This window comes from Poromitra crassiceps, assembly GCF_964638095.1.
Source record: "Poromitra crassiceps genome assembly, chromosome: 10".
Taxonomy (NCBI): Eukaryota; Metazoa; Chordata; class Actinopteri; order Beryciformes; family Melamphaidae; genus Poromitra; species Poromitra crassiceps.
This window is the reverse complement of record NC_139631.1, coordinates 25091783-25113608: the sequence shown is the minus strand read 5'-3', so window position 1 is coordinate 25113608 and position 21826 is coordinate 25091783. Positions and strand designations below refer to the sequence as shown.

General features: G+C 44.6%; 1 protein-coding gene across 1 annotated transcript in view; it reads right to left on the bottom strand.

Annotated features, from left to right (window-relative positions):
• Window positions 1–19692, bottom strand: part of adgrv1 (adhesion G protein-coupled receptor V1) — a gene marked incomplete at its 5' end in the record, with an annotated part of 203627 nt that extends 183935 nt beyond the window's left edge. Inside the window, 11 exons of the mRNA XM_083644330.1 lie at window positions 1430–1653; window positions 1903–2079; window positions 3013–3342; window positions 5655–5925; window positions 7501–7841; window positions 8191–8421; window positions 8813–8926; window positions 9527–9631; window positions 13727–13822; window positions 17527–17676; window positions 19507–19692. Coding sequence (XP_083500456.1) covers window positions 1430–1653; window positions 1903–2079; window positions 3013–3342; window positions 5655–5925; window positions 7501–7841; window positions 8191–8421; window positions 8813–8926; window positions 9527–9631; window positions 13727–13822; window positions 17527–17676; window positions 19507–19692 — 2225 coding nt within the window. The remainder of the gene's footprint in view (window positions 1–1429; window positions 1654–1902; window positions 2080–3012; window positions 3343–5654; window positions 5926–7500; window positions 7842–8190; window positions 8422–8812; window positions 8927–9526; window positions 9632–13726; window positions 13823–17526; window positions 17677–19506) is intronic.
• Window positions 19693–21826: the final 2134 nt, after the last annotated feature.

Below are 21826 nucleotides of genomic sequence, written 5' to 3'. Positions count from 1 at the left end.
AGCAACTGAAAGTTCTCACATGGAGGCTTCTTGTGCCAAAGGTGTTGAGCCTGGTCCAAATTAAAAGGAGGCAGTGTATGAGAAAACAGCTGATCCTTAATCTCTACACTTCTTAATGCATTCCCCTGCATTGTGTGATGCTCATTCATTACTGGTTCCATACGCTCAAGTCCTGCTGTTTAGACCACTCTTATTAACAATGTCAATCAACACCGCGCCGGCATCTCTATCACTCCACGGGGGGCGGTGTTTGTGTGTGTGTGTGTGTGTGTGCGCGTGCGTGCGTGCCTGTGTGTGTGTGTGTGCGTGCGTGCGTGCCTGTGTGTGTGTGTTGAGAAAATCGGAGCCAAGCGAGCACCACATAACGGGTAAATTAGAGACAAAGGGAGGACAGAATGAAGTGAAGCACTCCAAACAAACAGTCACAGCCAAGGCGCTGCATGCATACAAACACTGACATCTTTACAAGAGTACACAATCAGGCTGAGTTAAACTGAGGCGAAACACATAAAGAAGATTCCCCATTTACTCCCCGCAACCACGCTCCTTCAGGTCCCCCCCCCCACCCCCCCGGGCCCAACCCCAAAAGCCCCCTCGTCCCCCACGTCAACCAAAGACCCCAGAAATCCTGAAGTGGGCCCTTTTCTTTAAAAACAAAAACAAAGTCCCGATTCACATCAACACAAAGGCAACCAGGTTCACTCCACTCTCCACTTACCCGAAGTTCACTATAAAGCGCTCAGTCTCCACCCTGCAGGAGAGGGGTGGGAGGGAGGGAGAGCCGCCGTTCTCATCAGAACTTAACACTAACTTAACACCACCACCCATACACACACACACACACAGTGAATTAGTTGGAGCAAACAGAGATGGGATGGGATGAGGCAGCAGCCACTGTGCTGGGCCTTTCCACTCCCGCTGGACTCTCGCTGTATAAGCGTGATCTGAAATATGAACACTGTCTTCATGCTGTAAGAGTCAGTTATTGTAGGACGTATTGCAGTAATGCGTATAGCACAGCCAAAAGGTCTAATTCACCTTGAAGATGAATAAACAAAACGCAATGCAATAGAGTGCCAATGTCATGCCATCTTCCGGGTTCTGCATGTGTACTAAGGGATTTGATCATTTTTCCATAAATGTTTGGTAAAATGCTTATTAAAAAAATAGTTTTATTTGATCAAACCAATCGATTGAGCTATATTTAGAATCAGGCGAGACCATAACATTTCACTCAGGCCTAAAAAAAAAGGGTCAGAGTGAAATGTTATAATGGTCTCTCTTGATTCTAAATATAGCTGAATCGCTTGGTTTGACCAAGTAAACATCTTTTTTTACGACGCCACGGATGAAATCCCTGAGTACGCAAGCAGAACCCAGAAGAAATAAAAAACTTTGGCATTCTGTTATGCCCGGAGTTTAACCCTACCTATCCAGACTGAGCAGCAGCGTCTCGTTGACTTCGGGGATATCGTCAGCCATGACAGTGAGGCTGATGGAGGCGTCGCTCTGCCCGGACAGGAAGACCACAGAGCCACTTAGAGGGTCCAGGTCATCAGGGGTCACGTCCTCCTGGTTGGCTCCGATTGGCTGAAGACTCCAGAACACCACCGCCTCGCCATCTGTCCCGTCACGCTGCAGGCGGAGGGTCACCTGCACCGAGTGTCCGGAGAGTGAGACACTCATACTTACAGTACAGTACCTACACGGACAATTTACTTTCTGAACATAGACAGTTCTCTCTTTCCTTCACTGTGGCGGGTAATTTATCAGTGTAGTTCATTCCTAAATAAGATTCCCCCCACTTCCCATAATGGATACCTAGCTTTTTAAAATGCATTTCAACAAAGACAAGTGTCACAGAACTTACAGGACTACAGGTATGTAACGCTGGCATCCTACCATGCTAGTGTTGGTGTCCTCGGGTTCATAAAGGACCACTCTGGTGTTATTGGTGAAGCCGATCTCCCCGTTAGCAATGTCTGGGGTGACAGTCAGCGTCAGATTGAGGGACCCCCCAAATCTTGGGCTGATGGAGGGGATGGGGCGACTGATGTTGAGCAGCTCCAGTGCATCCAGCTGGAGGAGAGAGAAACAGATCTGAGTCAATACAAGGCACCTGCATACAGTAGGTGAGATAGGTGTTTAGGAAAGTGGGGGGGAAAGGGTGTTCAGTACCGGTATATCATAATATAATGTGTACTCTATGTAGAAGGGCAGGCAATTTGAAATAGCTGGGGAACAGAATGAAAATGGAACGCAAAGCAGATCAGTCGGGTTTTGCAATAAAAAAATAAATAAAAAAATGTAATTAATTATTAATCATTATTAATTATTAATTATTAATTATTAATTAAAAATAAGTCATGGAAAACAAAATGGAGAGTACAGAGTGTGCCGTGGAATGCCTTCAGATTAGAGTAGCCCTTTGCTTTCAGGTTGTGTGTTTTGTGCTTCTGTCATCCCTCATGTTCAAATAGCCACAGCTATGTCTCTGCTGCTTGGCAATTCCACTTCTGTCCCTTTTATGGATGTGCTGAATGACTCTATCTTCAATGAGCACTCAGAGGGCAGCTTTCACTGCATGTGTGTTTGTGTAGAGGAGTTTGAATTTGGTTGAAGTGTATGATGTAGTTCTAGTCCTACAGAATGTGAAGCAGGCCCTTTTTGTAGTATTTATGTCTTTTGTTTTCAAGAGCTAGGCGTGTTTTGTTTTGTTTGTTTTTTGAGTTTGGACAGTTTGGCAATCCCCATAGCAACAGGCCAGACGTGGACTCTTATGTCCACACCATTCACACATGCAAATGAGGCACTTAAACTTTGGATGGCATTGATTTGGCCAATATAGTGCAAACAAAAATACAAAATAATTATTTATTTTATTGTATTTATTTATTTTACAGGTGAAAGTAAAATGTCCCTACATTGCCTGGACCACATTGTGAAAATGTATCTCAATATCAATATTTCATCCCGTGTGTCACCTGGGTCTCGCCCACATTCTCACCCTACCTTTATGAGGAAATGAGCTCCATTCTGCAGGAAAGCGTCATTCCTGATTGGTAGGATGAGGTGGGCCCGCTCTTGCCCGTGGGAAAACATCACGCTGACGGACCTGCTGACATTCAGCACCTGGTCGCGGGCCAGCGCCGGGTCTATGGGCCCCGCGGGGATATAGAGGGCGGTGAGGGTCATGGACACGTCACCCAGCGTGCCGCCCTCTCGCAGGAAGCTGAGGGAGAGGAAGCGGCCTTCGCGTTGGCTCTGGATGCTCTGCTCATCCGCCGGCTGGAAGCGAAACATCCCGTAGACATCGTCGCTGTCCTGAATGTAGAAGACCATCTGGGGGGAAAGAGCAGAGGAGCACCACGTCTTAACTGCATTAGTAACGTTAGCATGAAGCTAGGTGTCAGACTCAGGACAAGCTTAGCGCACAGCTAAATGACCAGAGATAGGTCCTTTTTCTGACTCTGGTAAAGACAGATATCTAAAGTAAATTATTAAAATTATATCGCTAGAAAGGTAAGAAGTTATACTTGACTTTTACACAATTAAACTAGTTGGAAACATTACATGGTCATTTATAACAGTAACTAAAGTTGTTCGAGCTAGGACAATAGCAGCAAAACTGCCCGACTGTGTGACACAGTGATGTTAAAACGTGTGTGTGTGTGTGTGTGTGTGTGTGTGTGTGTGTGTGTGTGTGTGTGTGTGTGTGTGTGTGTTTGTGTGTGTGTGTGTGTGTGTGTGTGTGTGTGTGTGTGTGTGAGGACAAGAGAGGTGGTTGATTGTTACGCTATGACGGGACAACTGGAATGTCTCCATAAAATCTCTTCTTGAGGTTTTGTGGTGATATTCTCATATTTGCTTGTGATCATTTTGTTTATTGTGTTGCTGAGGTTGTATCTTTGTGTAGAAGAGGAGGAAGGAGGGGAACGGAGCGAGGGGAGCACCATGTCAGACTGAGAGTAGTAAAACAGAGGCCTGAGCTAATTTTAGAGAGGCATCCTCTTTAATTAACTCTGCAACGTCTGCTAGAGTCGTTTTCATGAGCATTTCAACGGTGGCCCATTCATTTGCCTGAGACCTATAGTTGTCCAACACATTGCCTGATATGTTCTCAAGAGCTGCTTTACTGTTCGGCAGAGATGGAAAAAGTACACACATTCTTTACGTCAAAGTAGAAGTACTGATTCCACTTGTTTACTCAAGTAAAGTTTAAAAAAAAGTACAGGCTCTGAAATGTAATCAAGTATAAAAGTAAAAGGTATTTCTACCGGCTGTTTCTGCAGAAAAGCTAACTGAACCTCACGTCATAGATAACTAGAATTTCCACTTATGCTCGATAGACATCATCCGTGACATCATCAGTGATTTATGACATCACTATGTCCTGGCCACCAGGCTGAGTACAGCTAGTGATTTCTCACATCTCCTCCAAACATGTTTTAAGATGGATAAAGACATGCTTTGATTAATAATTTGTCTGAGATGGTTTTTCCACAAAAAAGGTGTACATACAGTAATACGTGAAAGCTGGGGGAGCGAGAGAGACAATCAATGTTACATGTTTTTGTCTGTCGTGCATTAAACTAAAGTAACAAGCCTGTTTTTTTTAATGTAAGGAGTTGTAAAAGTAAAAAAGAGTAAAAAAGTAAAAAGTTGTCAGAAAAAGAAATACTCTGTAAAGTACAGATACCGGAAAATCCTACTTAAGTACAGTAACAAAGTATTTGCAAAGTAGTTAGTTCCCATCTGTGCTGTTCAGGGATATTGATAAAGCATTTGTAGCATGAATGGCACTTCACATTGATTAATTAGCTCGTCCTGCCGTTAAAGTCATCAAAAGCATTTGTGCTGAGCCAGCTCTTTCTCAACACATGGCAAACAGAGCCAGAGGTGGTGTGTGTTTGTCTGTGACCACGGCAGAGATTGTATGTGTCTGATCCAATGCCTTTAACACAAACAAGGGTTAGATCTGCACACTCCTTTCACACATAGCCAAGTGCAGAGGCTTGGACAAAGATGGAAGCTATAAAAATAAAACCTCTCACCACCTCACCCGCACATTCTAAAAACCACACACACACACACACACACACACACACACACACGCACACACACACACACGCACACACACACGCACGCACACACCCACACACACACACACACACGCATGCACACATGCACACATACACACACACACCCACACCCACACCCACACACACACTGCTGCCTGCTGTTTCCGCTTTGTTTTCATTCTGCCACATTAAGGGAACACCCAGGGAGCAAAGTGACAGACTAAGGCGTCTACCCCTGCACAATATGGAAAGTTTGTCACTGTACCTTACAGGTCTCTCTCTCTCTCTCACACACACACACACACACACACACACACACACACACACACACACACACACACACACACACACACACACACACACAACCGCCACATCCTCCAGATGTGTAGCCCTTCCCCACAGACTTCCCCGAAAAAGTCTGGGTGGACCTGCCCGCTCCCTCTTACACTCTCTCCCTCTCCTCTAAAAGAGCAAAACCAAAAATAGCCACAAAGCCACTGCAAAGTAACTGACTACAAATTTAAAGCAAATATGATTGCTTTTTTGCCCAGCAGTGCTCTCCCCTCAACTCACCTCCATGGGCTCGTCGACCTCAGCACTGCCAGTCACAGTATCAGGCAGCAGTCTGAGGATGAAGGCCTCTGCCTCTTCGGGTAGATCATCTGTCACAATGTTCAATGGCAGCACGGCCATCACCTGGCCGGCGGCGAATTTCAGCATCCCCGCATCGGGGCTCAAGTCGTCCGACACCGGAGAGCGGTCCGTGGAGTTTCGGCTGATGGTCCAGTTGACGGAAACATCACCGTAGTTGCCTCCATTCCTTACAATGATGATGCCATCATATCTGGTGGGACGATATAAGAAGACTTGAAGTTCAAGTTCAAGTTCAAGTTTATTCATATGTCCCAGAAGGGCACTTGGAGTTGCAGCAGAGCAAAAAACAAAACAGTCATAAAATCACACAAGACTCGAAATAAAAACATGAAAACAAAGTGCAGACACAAATAGACCATAAAAACCATAAAAACCATAAAAACCATAAAAGACCATAAAACCATAAAAACAAAATGGAGACACAATAGACCACGACATAGTGCAAAGTAAGTTCAGTTCAAAAGTGCCAGTGTAGTTTAAAGTGCATTAGAGGCCGATAAGTGCAAATACGATAAGTGCAAAATGCAAAGGCAGTCTAAGAAGGAGACTTAGCCACACAGCGCTACATATTACAGAAAGTAAATGCTACAATATAACTATTGTATAGGAGAACACAAATAAATAAAAACATCAAATAGATGTTACATTACTGTATATTCTCTTAAGTAGCATTTAAAGCTCGAATCGAAGCAGGCACAAAGGAATTCTTATATCTATTTTTCTTGGCCAAGGGAGCACGAAGACGAAGGCCAGATGGAAGCAGCTCATATTCAGAGCACAGCGGATGGGAAAGGAAGGAAGGAAATGGAAACTGGAAATTATTTTTTTCTTCAGACAGTACTGTATTTAAATTAGTTGGTAACTCTTGCTTAAAAGCCATAATACCCTTGAGCAGTGGTTCCCAAACTGGGGTACTAGTACACACGGGGTATATACACAAGAACTGCACCGCGTCATCGCACTGCACCGTGCCCCTTTTTGGGGGAATGCGGAAATCCTCTTTGACTCAGGCTGAACGGACATGACGACAGACCAGTCAACCTTAATTTATTCATATATCTCGACCGTTCAGGTTCGGGCAAGGTCGCAAAATAATTAGTAGACATGTTTATCAAACCAAAAAAACACTTGAACCCGAAATTAATGAATTGGTATTTTGTCTATGCTAGCTAAAAACACGGCAAAAATACCATCACAACGCTATTCAAATCTTTCTATCCCCCAAAAAGGGGCGCGGCCTTGACGCTTTGGATGTGCAGGTCTGGTCTATGGAGGACTGGAGGTACTACTACATGGGGTACTTGAGACAAAGGGGAAAATGTAAAAATTTAAGAATAATTCATGAAAATAAATGAAACATTACAATAAATCTGCTCAGGTGGCACTAATTGCAACTCTTTCACTCCATTTCTTATTTTGTAATATATTCATCAAAAAGGTGTGTAAAAAAAAGGTGTGTTATCATTCATTCATTCATTGCATCATAGCTATAGTTTTCTCTTGCATTTTTCTAAGCAGAATGTTATAGTCGGGTAAAGGGGGTACTTGGATTCAGAAATCAGGGAAAGGGGGTACTGAAGCCATAAAAGACACCCACTGCCCTTGAGGATGTTCTTAGGTGCTGTCACACCCCTAATCACTGCAAAGAAAGCCCTTTTACTGCAGGTGTGTTGCTATACTAAACCATACTGAGGATATAAACCCCCGCCCTCATGCCTTCAAAACTCATCACAATGAGTTTCATAAGGACTCATAAGATTCCCACCTCTGGGTGAGTCTGTCTTCATTGATGCTGACTGGATCAATGAGAGTGCTGCCGCTGATGGAGAGGACGCCGTGAGGTTTGTCGTTGGGCTCGATGGTGACCAGCACAGCGTTGGGCGAGACCAGGACAGCGTCTCCTCTGACCGTCTCGTCCAGCAGGACCAGATGGAAGGACTCTGCGATCTCGGGCACCTCGTCGTCAATCACGTCAAACAGCAGGTGCACCTCGTAGACGAACGGCGGGAACGTGACCCGCTGGACCCGCTGGAGGTCCAGGAAGTCCACAGCGGGGGTGGCACTGCCCGCTCCCTCGCCGCTCACCACCATGTAATCTACAGAAACCTAAGAAAATCATGTATAATTAAGGTGTTTTAGATCAATTTGTATGTCACTATATCAGTGAGTTCGTTGTTTTTGCTTCAGCAAAAATATTTATTAAAAATAATTTATAGTCGTGCCCTGCATTATTTCAGTGTCAGTTTACAATCAAAAGTCCAAGTATTGGAAAAGCGAACTTGGAAAGAGTTTGTTCCTCTACTTCATATTCCTCATTTGATGTGAAATTCACATTACTACAAGTTTTTATAATAAAACAACAACCTGGTTTGGATTGTATCTACTTATTACTTATTGCACCATTAGAAATGAATGGTTATCTGAATACACAAACAACAATATAATAGAGCTGAACCTCGGTGTCATCAGAGCCGACCAGTGGGCCGTCCTCAGTCAGGCGCCCACGGGTCACGGTGAGGTTGATGACTCCGGCGTTCTCTTGTACTGCCAGCATGGACTGGGAGAAGCGCAGGGGGCTGTCGTTACGCCGGATCCTCAGCTGGACGCTGCTGGCGTTGGGGCGGAGCAGGGCCCCGCCCGCCGTGCCCGTCAGCCGGACGCTAAACACCTCATCATCCTCCGGGGTCTGGACCGCAAGGAAAGGGTAAGTACACTCAAATAACACATCGGATTCATAACTCTGAATCTTTTATTTGATAGAATGTAAATAGCAGCAGCATCAACTGGTGGTGTGGAAATGATGGCCTTTCAACAAGGCCCATTTGAAATTTTGACCTTTAATGAATGAGACCCTGTGTTTCAATGAGATTACCTGTCTAAATAAAGGTGAAGAAGAAGAAGAAGAAGAAGGCACAAAACTTGCCAATCAGGCTAATCTTTATCAAGTTATGTCAACATACCCCCCCCCCCCCCCGGGTGTATTTTCTTTTTATACTGGAACACGGTGTGAAGTTAACCAGGTATAGGGTGTGAGATGTAACTGTTACAAAGGGAGAAGTGAGGTGCCTGTTCAGTACCGGGTCGTCCTGGATGAGCACGCTGAAGACCACCTCAGCCTTCCCTGGGGGAATGGTGATGTTGCCTCTGTCTGGACTGAGGTCCTCTATGGCAGGGTTGGGACCTCCAGAGATCTGACCAGGTAGGAACCACAGTGAGGTACTGGTATATGCTTCTCTGTGTGTATATGCTTATGTATATGTACATTTGCAAAATGGTACATATCCATCATTCATTATTTCTCATATGTTGAGAATCCGCCGTGCAAAAGTGTTATAATTTGGTTAAATTGCCTACTTTACGTTAATTTATTCTAAAAGCTACTGTACCATAATCTGTTTTAATGTTGCACTGTAAATCGTTTAGAAAGAATGGGTGTCACTCTTTTATAGTAGATTGGTGGATTTATCATTTTGGAATGAAACTGTGTATGTCACTGGTGTTGTGAAAACCTTGTAACTATTTCTTCTGCTGAGTTTCATGTTTTTACTGTAATTGAACTGCTGTAATGAGTGTGCTCCTCCATGGGTTGAGAGAATTCGCCCACCTCTTGGGCTCATGAAACCATTTTAAAACCAATTAACTCCAAAATGCTTTGTCATCAAGCTAAAAGCAAGGCTGTTTTTCTTAGTTCTTAGTTGATGATGTATTCGCATTCTCAGATAAATAACACGGTCAGTCCTCCTTGAATGCAATGCTGAGAGTGACTAGGGGTTTGCCTGTTGACCTCTCACCTCATAGTACACAGTCACAGTCCCATACGTCCCCTTCTCTCTGATCAGGGTGAAAGGCACATACTGGGTCGATCCTCTTGGTTCATCTACTATGATCTCCTCAGTCTGAGATGAAGACAGAGAGAAAGAGAGAGAGAGAGAGAGAGAGGAGAGAGAGAAGAAATAAATAAAACCCTCATTGATTCAACCTAAGCACTCTCAGTAGCATGCTGCTTTCCCAAGTAGAATAAACCAAATTATGAAACAAAGCAAATGATCATATTATTTGTAACTTAAGATTGGTATAAAGGAACCAAAACACACATTTAATTAGAATGTAATGTGGCCCTGAACAGAGAATATGAATATCTCTTTACTGTCAGAGTACAGGACAAGTAGCCGGCAAGTCACAATGGAAAAGGAGAGATGTAAAAAAAAAAAAAACATGGCAATCGAGAGAAAACAGCACACTGTCTCTGTGAAGATGAGACAGATTATTTCTCTGGAAATATGAGAAGCTCAAAAATATACTTGAAAGAGTTTGACACACATACACACACACACACACACACACACACACACACACACACACACACACACACACACACACACACACACACACACACACACACACACACACACACACACACACACACACACACACACACACTATATATACATGTTATCATAATACTATTAATGTGTACTGAATAGGTCTTTCTTTCTTTGGCAGTAGGTAGGTTTTCTGATTAATAGTCATGCAAATTAAGTAACTGAATTGAATTGAGAGAGACAGAGAGAGAGAGAGAGACAGAGAGAGAGAGAGAGAGAGAGAGAGAGAGAGAGAGAGAGAGAGAGAGAGAGACAGAGAGAGAGAGAGAGGTCCTGAGACTCAGTCCCCTAACCTCAACCAACCCTACAGAGCCTCAGTACACCCCACAGACAATCTGGCCCAACCAAATTATAACAAGACAAAAAGACAAATACATCACCCATTGGAAAAACACCACAAAAGTAAAATGGAGTGTTATTTGGCCCTAAACAACGTTATCTGGACAGTACACGGTGGCAGAATATCTGACCACCGTGACTGATGACAAATTGAGAAAGACATTGACTAGGTACAGAGTCAGTGGACACAGCCTGGCCCTAGAGACCGGTCGCCACAGACAGACCTGGCTACCCAGGGAGGACAGGCTATGTTCACGGTGCACACAGAACACAGTAGAGACAGAGACACACTTTCTACTACACTGTGACAAATATGCAGAAATTTGAGCATCATTCTTCCCAAAAATTATACACAAATACCAAGAATTCGAAACACAACCAGAAAGAGACAAGCTTAAATACCTATTAGGAGAAAAACCAAACTGCTGCATATTGGCAGCTAAATATCTGGCCTCCTGCCACAACCTCAGAGACATCCAGTGACATCCAGCTCATTTTATTTTTATTTTTTATTTTATTTCATCTTTATTCTTATTCTTATTTTATTTATTTTATTTTTATTTTCTATTTGACGATTACTGTTTGTTTACCTGTTGAACAACTGTAAAATTCAGAATGCCCCATTTTTTGGGAAGTTTATATGTACATATATCTTTGATTGTAAATTTTGACTGTTTGTACATTATACATCTTCGACTGTACATTCATTTATTATTATAATTTCCTTATTGTTGTACTGTTAATATGTGTATTTGCTTTGGCAATATAATCACTGTCTTTTCATGCCAATAAAGCTATTTGAAATTGAATTGAAATTGAGAGAGAGAGAGACAGAGAGAGAGAGACAGACAGACAGAGAGAGAGACAGAGAGAGAGCGAGAGAGAGAGAGAGAGAGACGGACAGAGAGAGAGAGAGAGAGAAAGAGAGCGAGAGAGAGAGAGAGAGACAGACGGACAGAGAGAGAGAGAGAGAGAAGGGGGAACTACAGTAAGCAGAGATAGAGCAGTGAAGTTACACAGAGTCAGACATTGTCTTTGTTTCTTGGGGCTGCATCAACAAAGGATATTCCACACTTTGCTGTAATGGAGTATGACAGAAATAGCCTTCCATCTCACACAGTATTTTGGAAGTTAAAACCTCTTTGTTTCTTTCGACATAATTGCAGTTCGATCCACCGCAAGCAAATCAGTTTCTCAACAGAATGAAACTGAAGAGGGAGGAGAGACAGCAAAGAAACGCCATGCAGCATTCAGCTTACCACCCTAACACAAACACGTCTCCCAAGGCCAGGAGGCCTTTATTGATTCTCAGCCAGCCAAATCATTATCCAGCGTACGAGACCTTCTGGGTAAGGCCAGCGGTGCCAGTGTACCACAGTTACCATGGCAAGACGCAAAACTCCCACTGATAAGCCAATCCACAGACTGCTGTGGTTTTAATTGCCCCTGGAAACCCCCTGAATCCCACCAGCAGCCATGGGTCCGTCACTACCCCCAACAACCACCGCACTGGCATGAGCGGACCCCTCTCTGCAGCGTTGACCCCCACATTATTCCACCCCTAACCCTTGACCTTCCCCTCCTGCCTGAGATCATTATGTTTCTGTCACAGTGAAGACGTACTGGACTGACTAATGCTCCTTCTTCAAATGCCTTTTCACAGCTGCTAAGGAGCCGCTACAAAAAGCCCATTCACACCTATGAACGCTAACTGTAAAGTGAAATGTAAGCTATAAAATGATACATTGTTGCTGCTCAGTCATTCACAGTGTCACTACAGCAATATCTGTGACATGTTCCTAAGCAAATTACAGTAAGCAACACTGAGCTAACTAATTGTCTGCCCCCTTCTTTCTGACAGCTTTAATTGATTGGAGTTGGAGAATGATCAACCCAAAATATAGGTGCAGTTATGGTTTAGGACCACCTATGCTTTAGGATGTATAATACTGTATAATTATTGTTGTATTGTTATGATTTGGCGCTATATAAATATAAAATTGATTGAGTGACTGATTGTAATGGGGGCACAGATCTTGTTGGTTAGAATTATTTTTTGGGTAAATATATATATAAAAAAATCTTCTTTTCGGAGCCCCCCCTTCCCCCTTTTCTCTCCAATCGTACTTGGCCAATTCCCACCGGCCGTTGCTCCACCCCCTCTGCCGATCTGGGGAGAACTGTAGACTGGCACATGCCTCCTCTGATACATGTGCCGCCAGCTGCTTATTTTCACCTGACAGGGAGGAGTTTCACCAGCAGGTCAGTCATAGCACATGGGAGGATCACGCTATTTCCCCCCAGTTTCGCTCTCCCCCAAACAGGCGCCCCGACCAACCAGAGGAGGCACTAGGGCAGCAACCAGGACACATACCCCACCGGACGCCCAACCAAGCCGGAGGTAACACGGGGGCTCGAACCTGCGACCCTCATGTTGGTAGGCAGGGGAATCTACCGCTGCACTCCCCAGACGCCCGCTTAGAATGATTTCAATCTTTTTATAGTGACAGTTATCGTTATAATTATTGTTCGATTTCTAGTGAATGGGCTTTTAGTTTGCGAATTTGAGTATGTGCAGTAACCTGAGTAAGGCTGAATAGCAAAGGAAGAATGTAATAAATGTCATCATTTTTATCTTGTGGGGAGAGAAATAGCGTGCTAGACTAGTTCATGAGTAGATGTGCATATGGAATAAGTCACTGAAGTTCAACACAGTTAAGGAAGAAAATAACTGTTTCCACATAAGAATGTATTAAGTGTCGTCATTTTGGATGGAGCTGTAGTAACAACAAATTGCCACAAGGGTCTCACATTTGCCGTTTTCTAGTCGAGTGGTTCTCAACCCTTTTGAGCCGCGACCCCCAAAAACCTTTAGTCTGGGGTTCGTGACCCACCATCCCAACGCTACCGAACCCAACGAGAGTGCGCACGCATTCACACACTGATTTCACTCACTGAAATCGTTTTTTATAGTTTATATAGGTTTATAATACATTCAACCATTGGTATGGGAGATTTACTCATCATTGGAGAAAAATCTTTTTTTTCTCTCTCTCTTTTGACAATCATCCCGTGAACCTGGGGGGTCCCGACCCCCAGGTTGAGAACCACTGTTCTAGTCTATGCCAATTCCCGCTGATTCCTACAATCAATGTGTGATTGTGAGTGTGAATTCACTATAGTTTGAATTGAAATGATGTTCGGTAGCTTGTCAGAGACGAGAATGGAAAACACAGGACGCATGTGAAGACAAATGACAGAATATCTTACCGAGCTGAAGGCGATGATTCCGAAGGCGTTGTCATTGGACAGGATGGTGATGGTGGCTTTGTTTGGTGTTCCCAGTGTCACGCCATTGGACGAGCTCTGGAGGGCAGGAAAAATTGAAGTGGTTAGACAGTCAGCTACAGTACGCCCAAATATATCATGTAAACTCTCTGTACCTCCTCAGCCACTAACCCCCCACTCAAACACTCATCGTGCCCCACGTGAGAAAGACAGAGGCCTGCTTCATCCACTCCTGTCATTCGTTCCTGCGCTCCAGCTGAGGTGAGAAGGCACAACAACAGGAAGTACTGGTCTCAGCCCAGTTGGTTTGTCAGCTTAGCTCCCAGCAGGCTGCCTCTGCAGGAGTGCTGTGCTCTGTGATTCAGCACTAAGACCTGACAAGCTCACAATGTGATTGACGGTGTGTTTTTAACCAAAAGCAAAGAAGAAACGTAACCGTACTCTACCACCTACGCCAGGATGGATTTCCTTTTCCTGAACTCTCTTAAAGGGAAAGACCACAGGCGTGTTATTTGGTGTGACTTTCAGACGTTTCCATTGGTGGATTTACCCATGTTTTCATAAGCATGTCCAGCACCGTCTCTGTTTGACGACCACCATGTCTGCTGCTCTCAAGTGCAAATCAAAACTTCCAAATCATTTTGCAATATACAAAACATCGAGACAGTCTCCAGACATAAGCAGCTTGTGTATTTACAGACATCCACTGGAAAATGATGAACTGTGACAGCCTTGGCACTGTTTGATAACCAGAAAGGTTTTTCATCTTCCTCCGCCAAAGACACACACCAGCAGAAAGCCCTCAGCAAAACCACCCTGTGTGTGTGTGTGTGTGTGTGTGTGTGTGTGTGTGTGTGTGTGTGTGTGTGTGTGTGTGTGTCTGTGTGACTGTGTGTGTGTGTGTGTGTGTGTGTGTGTGTGTGTGTGTGTGTGTGTGTGTGTGTGTATGTGTGTGTGTGTGTGTGTGTGTGTGTGTGTGTGCTGAGGTGAGAGAGAGCAAGCATGGGAGAGAATGAAACAGAGAAGAGAAAGTGTTTGGGTCTTCTGCAGTGACCCCTCTATTGAAACAGGGCTTCCCCAGCTGGAACACAGCTTTCTTTCAGCAGCTCAGCTCTTGTTGCAGCCGACTCACAGACACACAATCCACACGCTCTCACAAGCCAAGCCGCCGGCCCAGCCAGGGGGTCTGCTCCCTCTGGTACACACACACACACGCACACACAGACACACACATGTACGCACGCACGCGCGTGCACACACACACACACACACACACACACACACACACACACACACACACACACACACACACACACCCACACACACACACACACACACACACACACACACACACACACGCGCGCGCGCGCACACATCTATCTATCTACCTACCTACCTACCTATCTATCGATCTATCTATCTACCTACCTACCTACCTACCTACCTGACATGGACATTTTAAATCACACTAGCCTTTATTTAGACAATCAATAGTTTAATGTAATCCATTATCTATCTATCTATCTATCTATCTATCTATCTATCTATCTATCTATCTATCTATCTATCTGTCTGTCTGTCTGTCTGTCTGTCTGTCTGTCTGTCTGTCTGTCTGTAGTTTCAAGGAGCAGTCTGGTAACTAATGGTTGAGAGACACTATTTTGCATTAAAATACTAATTTGTTTGTTACTAATCACCATGTTGCACAAAATCTGTATGCCATTTCTGGATAACAAGTCTTCTGCTGCCTGCCACCTTCACCTTCATTCCACCTTCAAAGCGCAGAGTTTTCTCCACTGGCTTCAAACTGTCAGTAACTGACAGATGAACTCTAAAGCCTCTCTTGTCACTTGTGTTCTTGATCTATGAGCGTCCTTATTGTCCACTCGTCCTCCAGGCAGTCTGTCAGTAAGCCGATAGGGTTTGGCCCAAGCTTTGTCTCTCTGTAGTGTAAACAGCGGGGCTTAAGTGGGCCTCATCAGGTCTCTCCCTCTGGTAACAGACTAAATGCGTGCTTATGCTACTGGATTTTAACCAGATGTCACAGAAACACGCTGCCATATTGGAAATTTGTGTAGGAAAGTTACTCTTGCTGATCATTTGTTGAGATATCTTGCAGCGTACGTATATACGTACTTGTTTAGGTAATAGACGATCGATGATTCAAACTGGCCTTTGTCTCAGAGCCTTTAGACAGAGGCATCAGGCAGAGCGACAGCAGCACCAGGCTCCCCGAGCCCATCAATCATACCTGACAGCTAAAGGCCAAATGACACCATGGAGATAGCCGCTAGGTGCAAGGCATCCTCAGCCCTCATGCTAAACAGGCATCTCTTTGACAAAGACAGTTCCCCTACACTGCAAAAAAATACAGATAAAAAAAATCTTTCTTTACAAACTAACGTTATAAATGATATTATTCTGCGCTACGGATGCTTCATATCCAGGTCAATTCACACACCTATGAGTAAAGCATATAAACAAGAAACTTTCCCCTTATCTGATCATGTCAGCACAACACATAGGAGTAGGAAGCACGGGGGACAGGGGGATACTGTACTATAGGAATACTATGGGAATATTATAGAAATACTACAGGAATATTATAGGAATATTATAGGAATACTAGATCTCTCAAAAAAGTAAAATAATTATTACACATCATCTACCCAGTATATTATTTTTTTCTGCCCTCTGAATATGACCTATATTATGCAAAATTTCCATGCAACCATTGTCCACAAGCAGCGCATTCCCACTGTATGCTCTGTTCGGCAGTGTGCGCAAAAAAGATTTTAATATACTTAGTAGTGAATCCATTCATTCATTGTAACGGACTGAGCTTTCATCTAACAGTGCTGCGTCATTCGCAATGGTGAACACACAATACAAAGCAATGCAATCCACGGAACGGACATGGCCATTGAAGGCGACGGGGGCAGAGGATCGGAGAAATCACTTGAATCTAGTGTGTGGCGAGGCTGTGGCTGTCGGAGCTGCTTTCTTCTCACAAAGGTGTCTTTTAGTGGGGAACCTCAGAGAACCCGCGGAGGAGGCACACAACGCGTAGCCCCACCCGAGCCAGCGCTGCAAAGGCCCTATAGAGCACACACATCAAAGAGGGGTATGGCTCTCAGGGCTTACAGTGGGGTTGAAAGGCGAGGCCCCCACTCCCTATCGGGCAGAGCTGGGGTTAAGGTTTAAGACGGTCAGGCGCACAATTACAACAGTGGGACTTTGTGGAAATGAAGAGGCGAGAGAGAGAGAAGCGAGTGAGGGAGCGAAGGAGATTCGTCATCCATCCAGAAACAGACGTTTGGCACATGGGGATGCAATACACACAAGGGCTGGGTATTGCCACTGATTTCCTGATTCGATGCGATTCCGATACACAAGGTCCCGATTCGATATTCGATATTCATATTTCAGTTACAATACCAATTTTGCGTGGCTATGAAAGAGAGTCTCAAAGGACGAATGCTGTAAATTGTACAATGAACCCTCAAACCTGGCACATTATTAAAAATATGAATCTTTACAGATGTTTACGAGATCTCGTTACGATAAGAACCAAACCACGCGAGTCTAACGGGGTTAAAGCTTCAAGCATCCATGGGAAAAGGAATTATATTAAAAGATCAATATTGGGATTTATGAATCAATATCAGTTCCTTCAAATAAATATTGATATTGATTTTTTTTTTAGCCCAGCCCTACACAATGCTGCAAGGGAAAGTATGGCACATGCACACACATAGTATCTGCAGAGACTCTTACTGTACCTGCAGTTGAAGGTTGAAGGTGAAGGTCTCATCAGGCTCAGGCTCGTCATCGTCCCTCACAGCGATGTAGAGGGTCCTGATGGACTCAGTGGAGAGCAGGAAGGCTGCGCCGTCAGTGGCCTCAAAATCATCTGTGTCATCTCCCTCTAGCTGGGGAGATGAACAAAAAAACAACATTTGATCATTCATCGTGTAGCTAAATTTAGATTCCCATCTCTCTGTGTCTCTATTTTTGCCTCACTGCTTGTTGTTTGAGGGCATTTTTAACATTTTTGACAGCTTACAACAAAGAGAGACAAGAGAGAAATACAGAAGAGGATAACATGACACAAGTGTCCCACGTTGGATGGATGCCTTCACCAGGACACCCTCTGGCTTACTGTTGCTGTCAACATTTACTTCCTTTCTGTCTAAGTCTCTGTCTCAGTGATATTAGTGTGTTTCATTAAGGTTATGGAGGCCCAGGGTCGAGTAGTAGAACTACGGTAAAGCCATCAAGAAGCCTATAGGAAATCCACCCAGCCACACTGCACTGTGTGCACACTCACACTGCACTGTGTGCACACTCACAGCCAGGCTGCACTGTGTGCACACTCACACTGCACTGTGTGCACACTCACAGCCAGGCTGCACTGTGTGCACACTCACAGCCACACTGCACTGTGTGCACACTCACAGCCAGGCTTCACTGTGTGCACACTCACACTGCACTGTGTGCACACTCACAGCCAGGCTGCACTGTGTGCACACTCACATTGCACTGTGTGCACACTCACAGCCAGGCTGCACTGTGTGCACACTCACACTGCACTGTGTGCACACTCACAGCCAGGCTGCACTGTGTGCACACTCACAGCCACACTGCACTGTGTGCACACTCACAGCCAGGCTGCACTGCACTGTGTGCACACTCACAGCCACACTGCACTGTGTGCACACTCACAGCCACACTGCACTGCACTGTGTGCACACTCACAGCCAGGCTGCACTGCACTGTGTGCACACTCACAGCCAGGCTGCCATGCCAGACACCAACTGTGAGGCTGACACTAGCTCCCATGTGGAGGACATCAAGCCCAAAGCCATGTTGTGATGTGGGAGACAGTTCCTGCAGACACTCTGGCTCTTTCATGTCACCACCACCGGCTGCCACAACGAAAAGGTCAATGACCTCTCCCCCTGTGGGACCCAGAGGTGACAGCCAGGCAACAGAGCCATGTGATAGGCTCTCCTTCATCACACTGTGTAGAGAGAGTTGTGATAATACAGACGCTGTGTTGGCTGGTGGTTCTGTTTGTAGAGGTGGAAGTAGCTAATAACAATTACTCACATGACTAATTGAGTGGCTGTCTTGCATATTTGTACTTTTGCGAGTATTTTTGAAAGGCAGTAATTGTACAAATATTTTAATATGTTTTTACTTGACTATTAATCACATCCATTACATAATACAAAATGGTCAATCAGCAAAGAAGGGAAGAATAAACTGGCTTTAGTTTGTCCATGTTATCTTCCAATTAAAATAATCTAGTTTGAACTCTGTCCTCTCATCCTTTCAGAATTGCATGAGAAAGATCACACTCTTTTCTAAAAAAATAAAATAAATAATAACTCCGTAACCTTTACTCCTTTAGTCAATTCTAAATTAAAAGCTCCGTTTTACTTTTACTAAATGTTAGCAGTACTTCTACTTGAGTAGGTCATTGTAGTATTCTTTTGCACCACTGGGAACAGGTAGAAAAGCATGATGTGAGGGATCGAGGTGTTTCTATTCTTGTGTTGTACACCACTACAGACTGGTATTCAACCACAACTGTCAACTATGAAGCTTCTCCTGGACTCTTCTGATAACATGACGTCGTAAAGCAACTTAACTCAACTCTAACATCTCAGCAATGCTTTCACGACACAAGGACTGGACGACGTTCAGAACGTCACACAACAGAATACTCCGTGAGTCATCTCTGTCCCGTGTCTCACCAGAATCAGCGCCGTCACGTTGATCGGGTCTCCCACTCGCTCCAACACAAGCCGGACCACAGCTGTGTTGCTCTCATTGACCACAAAGTCAGTCTGCCCCAGGAACCGCAGCTCAGCTGACTCGGACACAGCGCCAGGGACGGACAGAGCCAGAATCAACCCAGCTAGCAGGAGGACAGGGGGCATTCCTGAGAGAAGAGGGAAGGAAACAAGGCATATTACAAAGGAGGCAGGAAAGGTAAAGACAAGGCATACATCAAATGAAACAGAGGACAGTTACAGACAGTATTACAGGGCGGGCCCAAATCATAACTGCACTATGGCACCATTGACTGTATATAAATATGGACACCATGTCAGCTCCCAGAATGCGAAGACAAAACATCTCGATTGCCCTCTGGTGGCTGGCTGCAGACTCAAACTAGTACACATCAATTACTTTCCCAACGTAGATGTTTTCTGTCATTTTAGGTCATTCTTATCACGCTGATGTACGTATGTCCAAATGCTCGTTTTTCGGACAAGTTTGCATTTAAATAGTTATTTGATGATCTAAAAAGGGCTGATTGACAGCTGTGACAGCCACTCTCAAACCTCCATCAGACAGCGGCATCTACTGTGCAGACTCCGGTCCCAAATGTCAAACAAGCAAGATGGCAGCTCGCTGAAACAAGATATATTGGCTTCATTTTCGCATAGCAGTAGGAAGTGGAGACGCATCGTCCATATAGATGTTTCAACTCGACAACATAAACATTCTAAATTGCCCCCAGCTTACTTCATGTTGCAGTGTTTGCTAGTAGCCTCCAATAACTGACAGTGAGGAGATTCACCGGCAGGACAAAGCACGTGGAGGGATCGCGCTATTCCCCCCAGTTCCCTTCCCTTCCAAACAGACCGACCAAAGGAGGCACTAGTGCGGCTTCCCACCCGCAGACACAGTCAATTGTGTCCCTACGAACGTCTGCCCAAGCCGGAAATGCCGCTAATGGGAATTGAACCCGGGTCTCCACGGGGTGGTAGGCGAGTGCTTTTACCTCTACACTACCCAGAACCCCCACCACTGTCACGGTTGTGAAATGTGACAAATTAAGAACATTTATTTTGCTCATCAAGTCCATGCTCATCAACAGCAATAATCATTTTTTTTACACATGTTTAACAATTTGACAAATATAATACCACTTCATTCATTTGGCTAGCAGGGCAATGGGGCAATGCATGGAGAGAGGAGAATGGATAGAACTGAGGAAAGAAAAAGAAAGTATTAACTGCATGTGTTACATAAAAAGTGTATATAATACTCTGTGAGGATGGACCCATTCAGAGGCAGCCCAGAGGACAGGGAACATTTCTACACAGGGAATGACAGATTTGTTCAAAAAGACTTGGGGGGAAAAACAAAAACCTTTGATTTCTAACTTAGTTTCATCATGACTCATTTACTCACTTTACGCAAAAAGGGTATGCTGTTTCAGTTTTATTAGTGACTTCTTGATTGTGTTTATTCCTTATACTGATGCATGCTGGTATTTGAATGCAGAAGGTACACATGGAACCTAATAGGATCTAAATACAGTCACGATAGCGTGGCCAGATGTTGGGAAGGCACAGTACAAAACTCTGCAGCCAGCCTGCCTGGCGGGCTCGCTGGTCATTGTGGTCTAAATGATTCATAACATTATTCCATTCTCTAACGACTGTTGTCCTCATGTTGTCATAACTGTAGAAGCAGTTGTTGTCAAGTTTATATTCTACTTGACCGCATGAATTTAATGCCATCATGCCAGAGTCAATCTGACCAGTCGAGGTAGCCTCAAGTAATTTAACTTGAAGCTTTAGACAGCCGCCTGTTCAATTCTACACTGCCAACACTCATCTCCCTCTCCCTCAAATCATCTCCTCTATTCTCCTGTTTCCTCCAATCATCCTCTCCCCTCTCCTCCCTTCTTCCTCTCTCCTCCTCCTCTCCTCTCTTCCCTTCTCCCCCCTCTCTTCTATCTTCCCTTCTCCTCTCTTCCCCTCTCTCCTTCTCCTCTCTTCCCCTCTCCTCTCTTCTCTTCTCTTCCCTTCTCCCCTCTCCTCCTCTTGTCCTCTCTCCTCCTTCTCCTCTCCTCTCTGTTCTGCTCTCTCACCCAGAATAATCGTGGAGCTGGATGGAGCCAGAGACAGTTGTCATGGTTAACACAACAAAACAACACAGCACGACAAATGGGGCGGGGCCTGCTTAATGCTAAATTATGACCACCCTGTCCTGTCTTCTCCCTCCCTCTCGATTTTGACCCATTCATTCATGATCTGCAGCACACAGCCTTGCCAA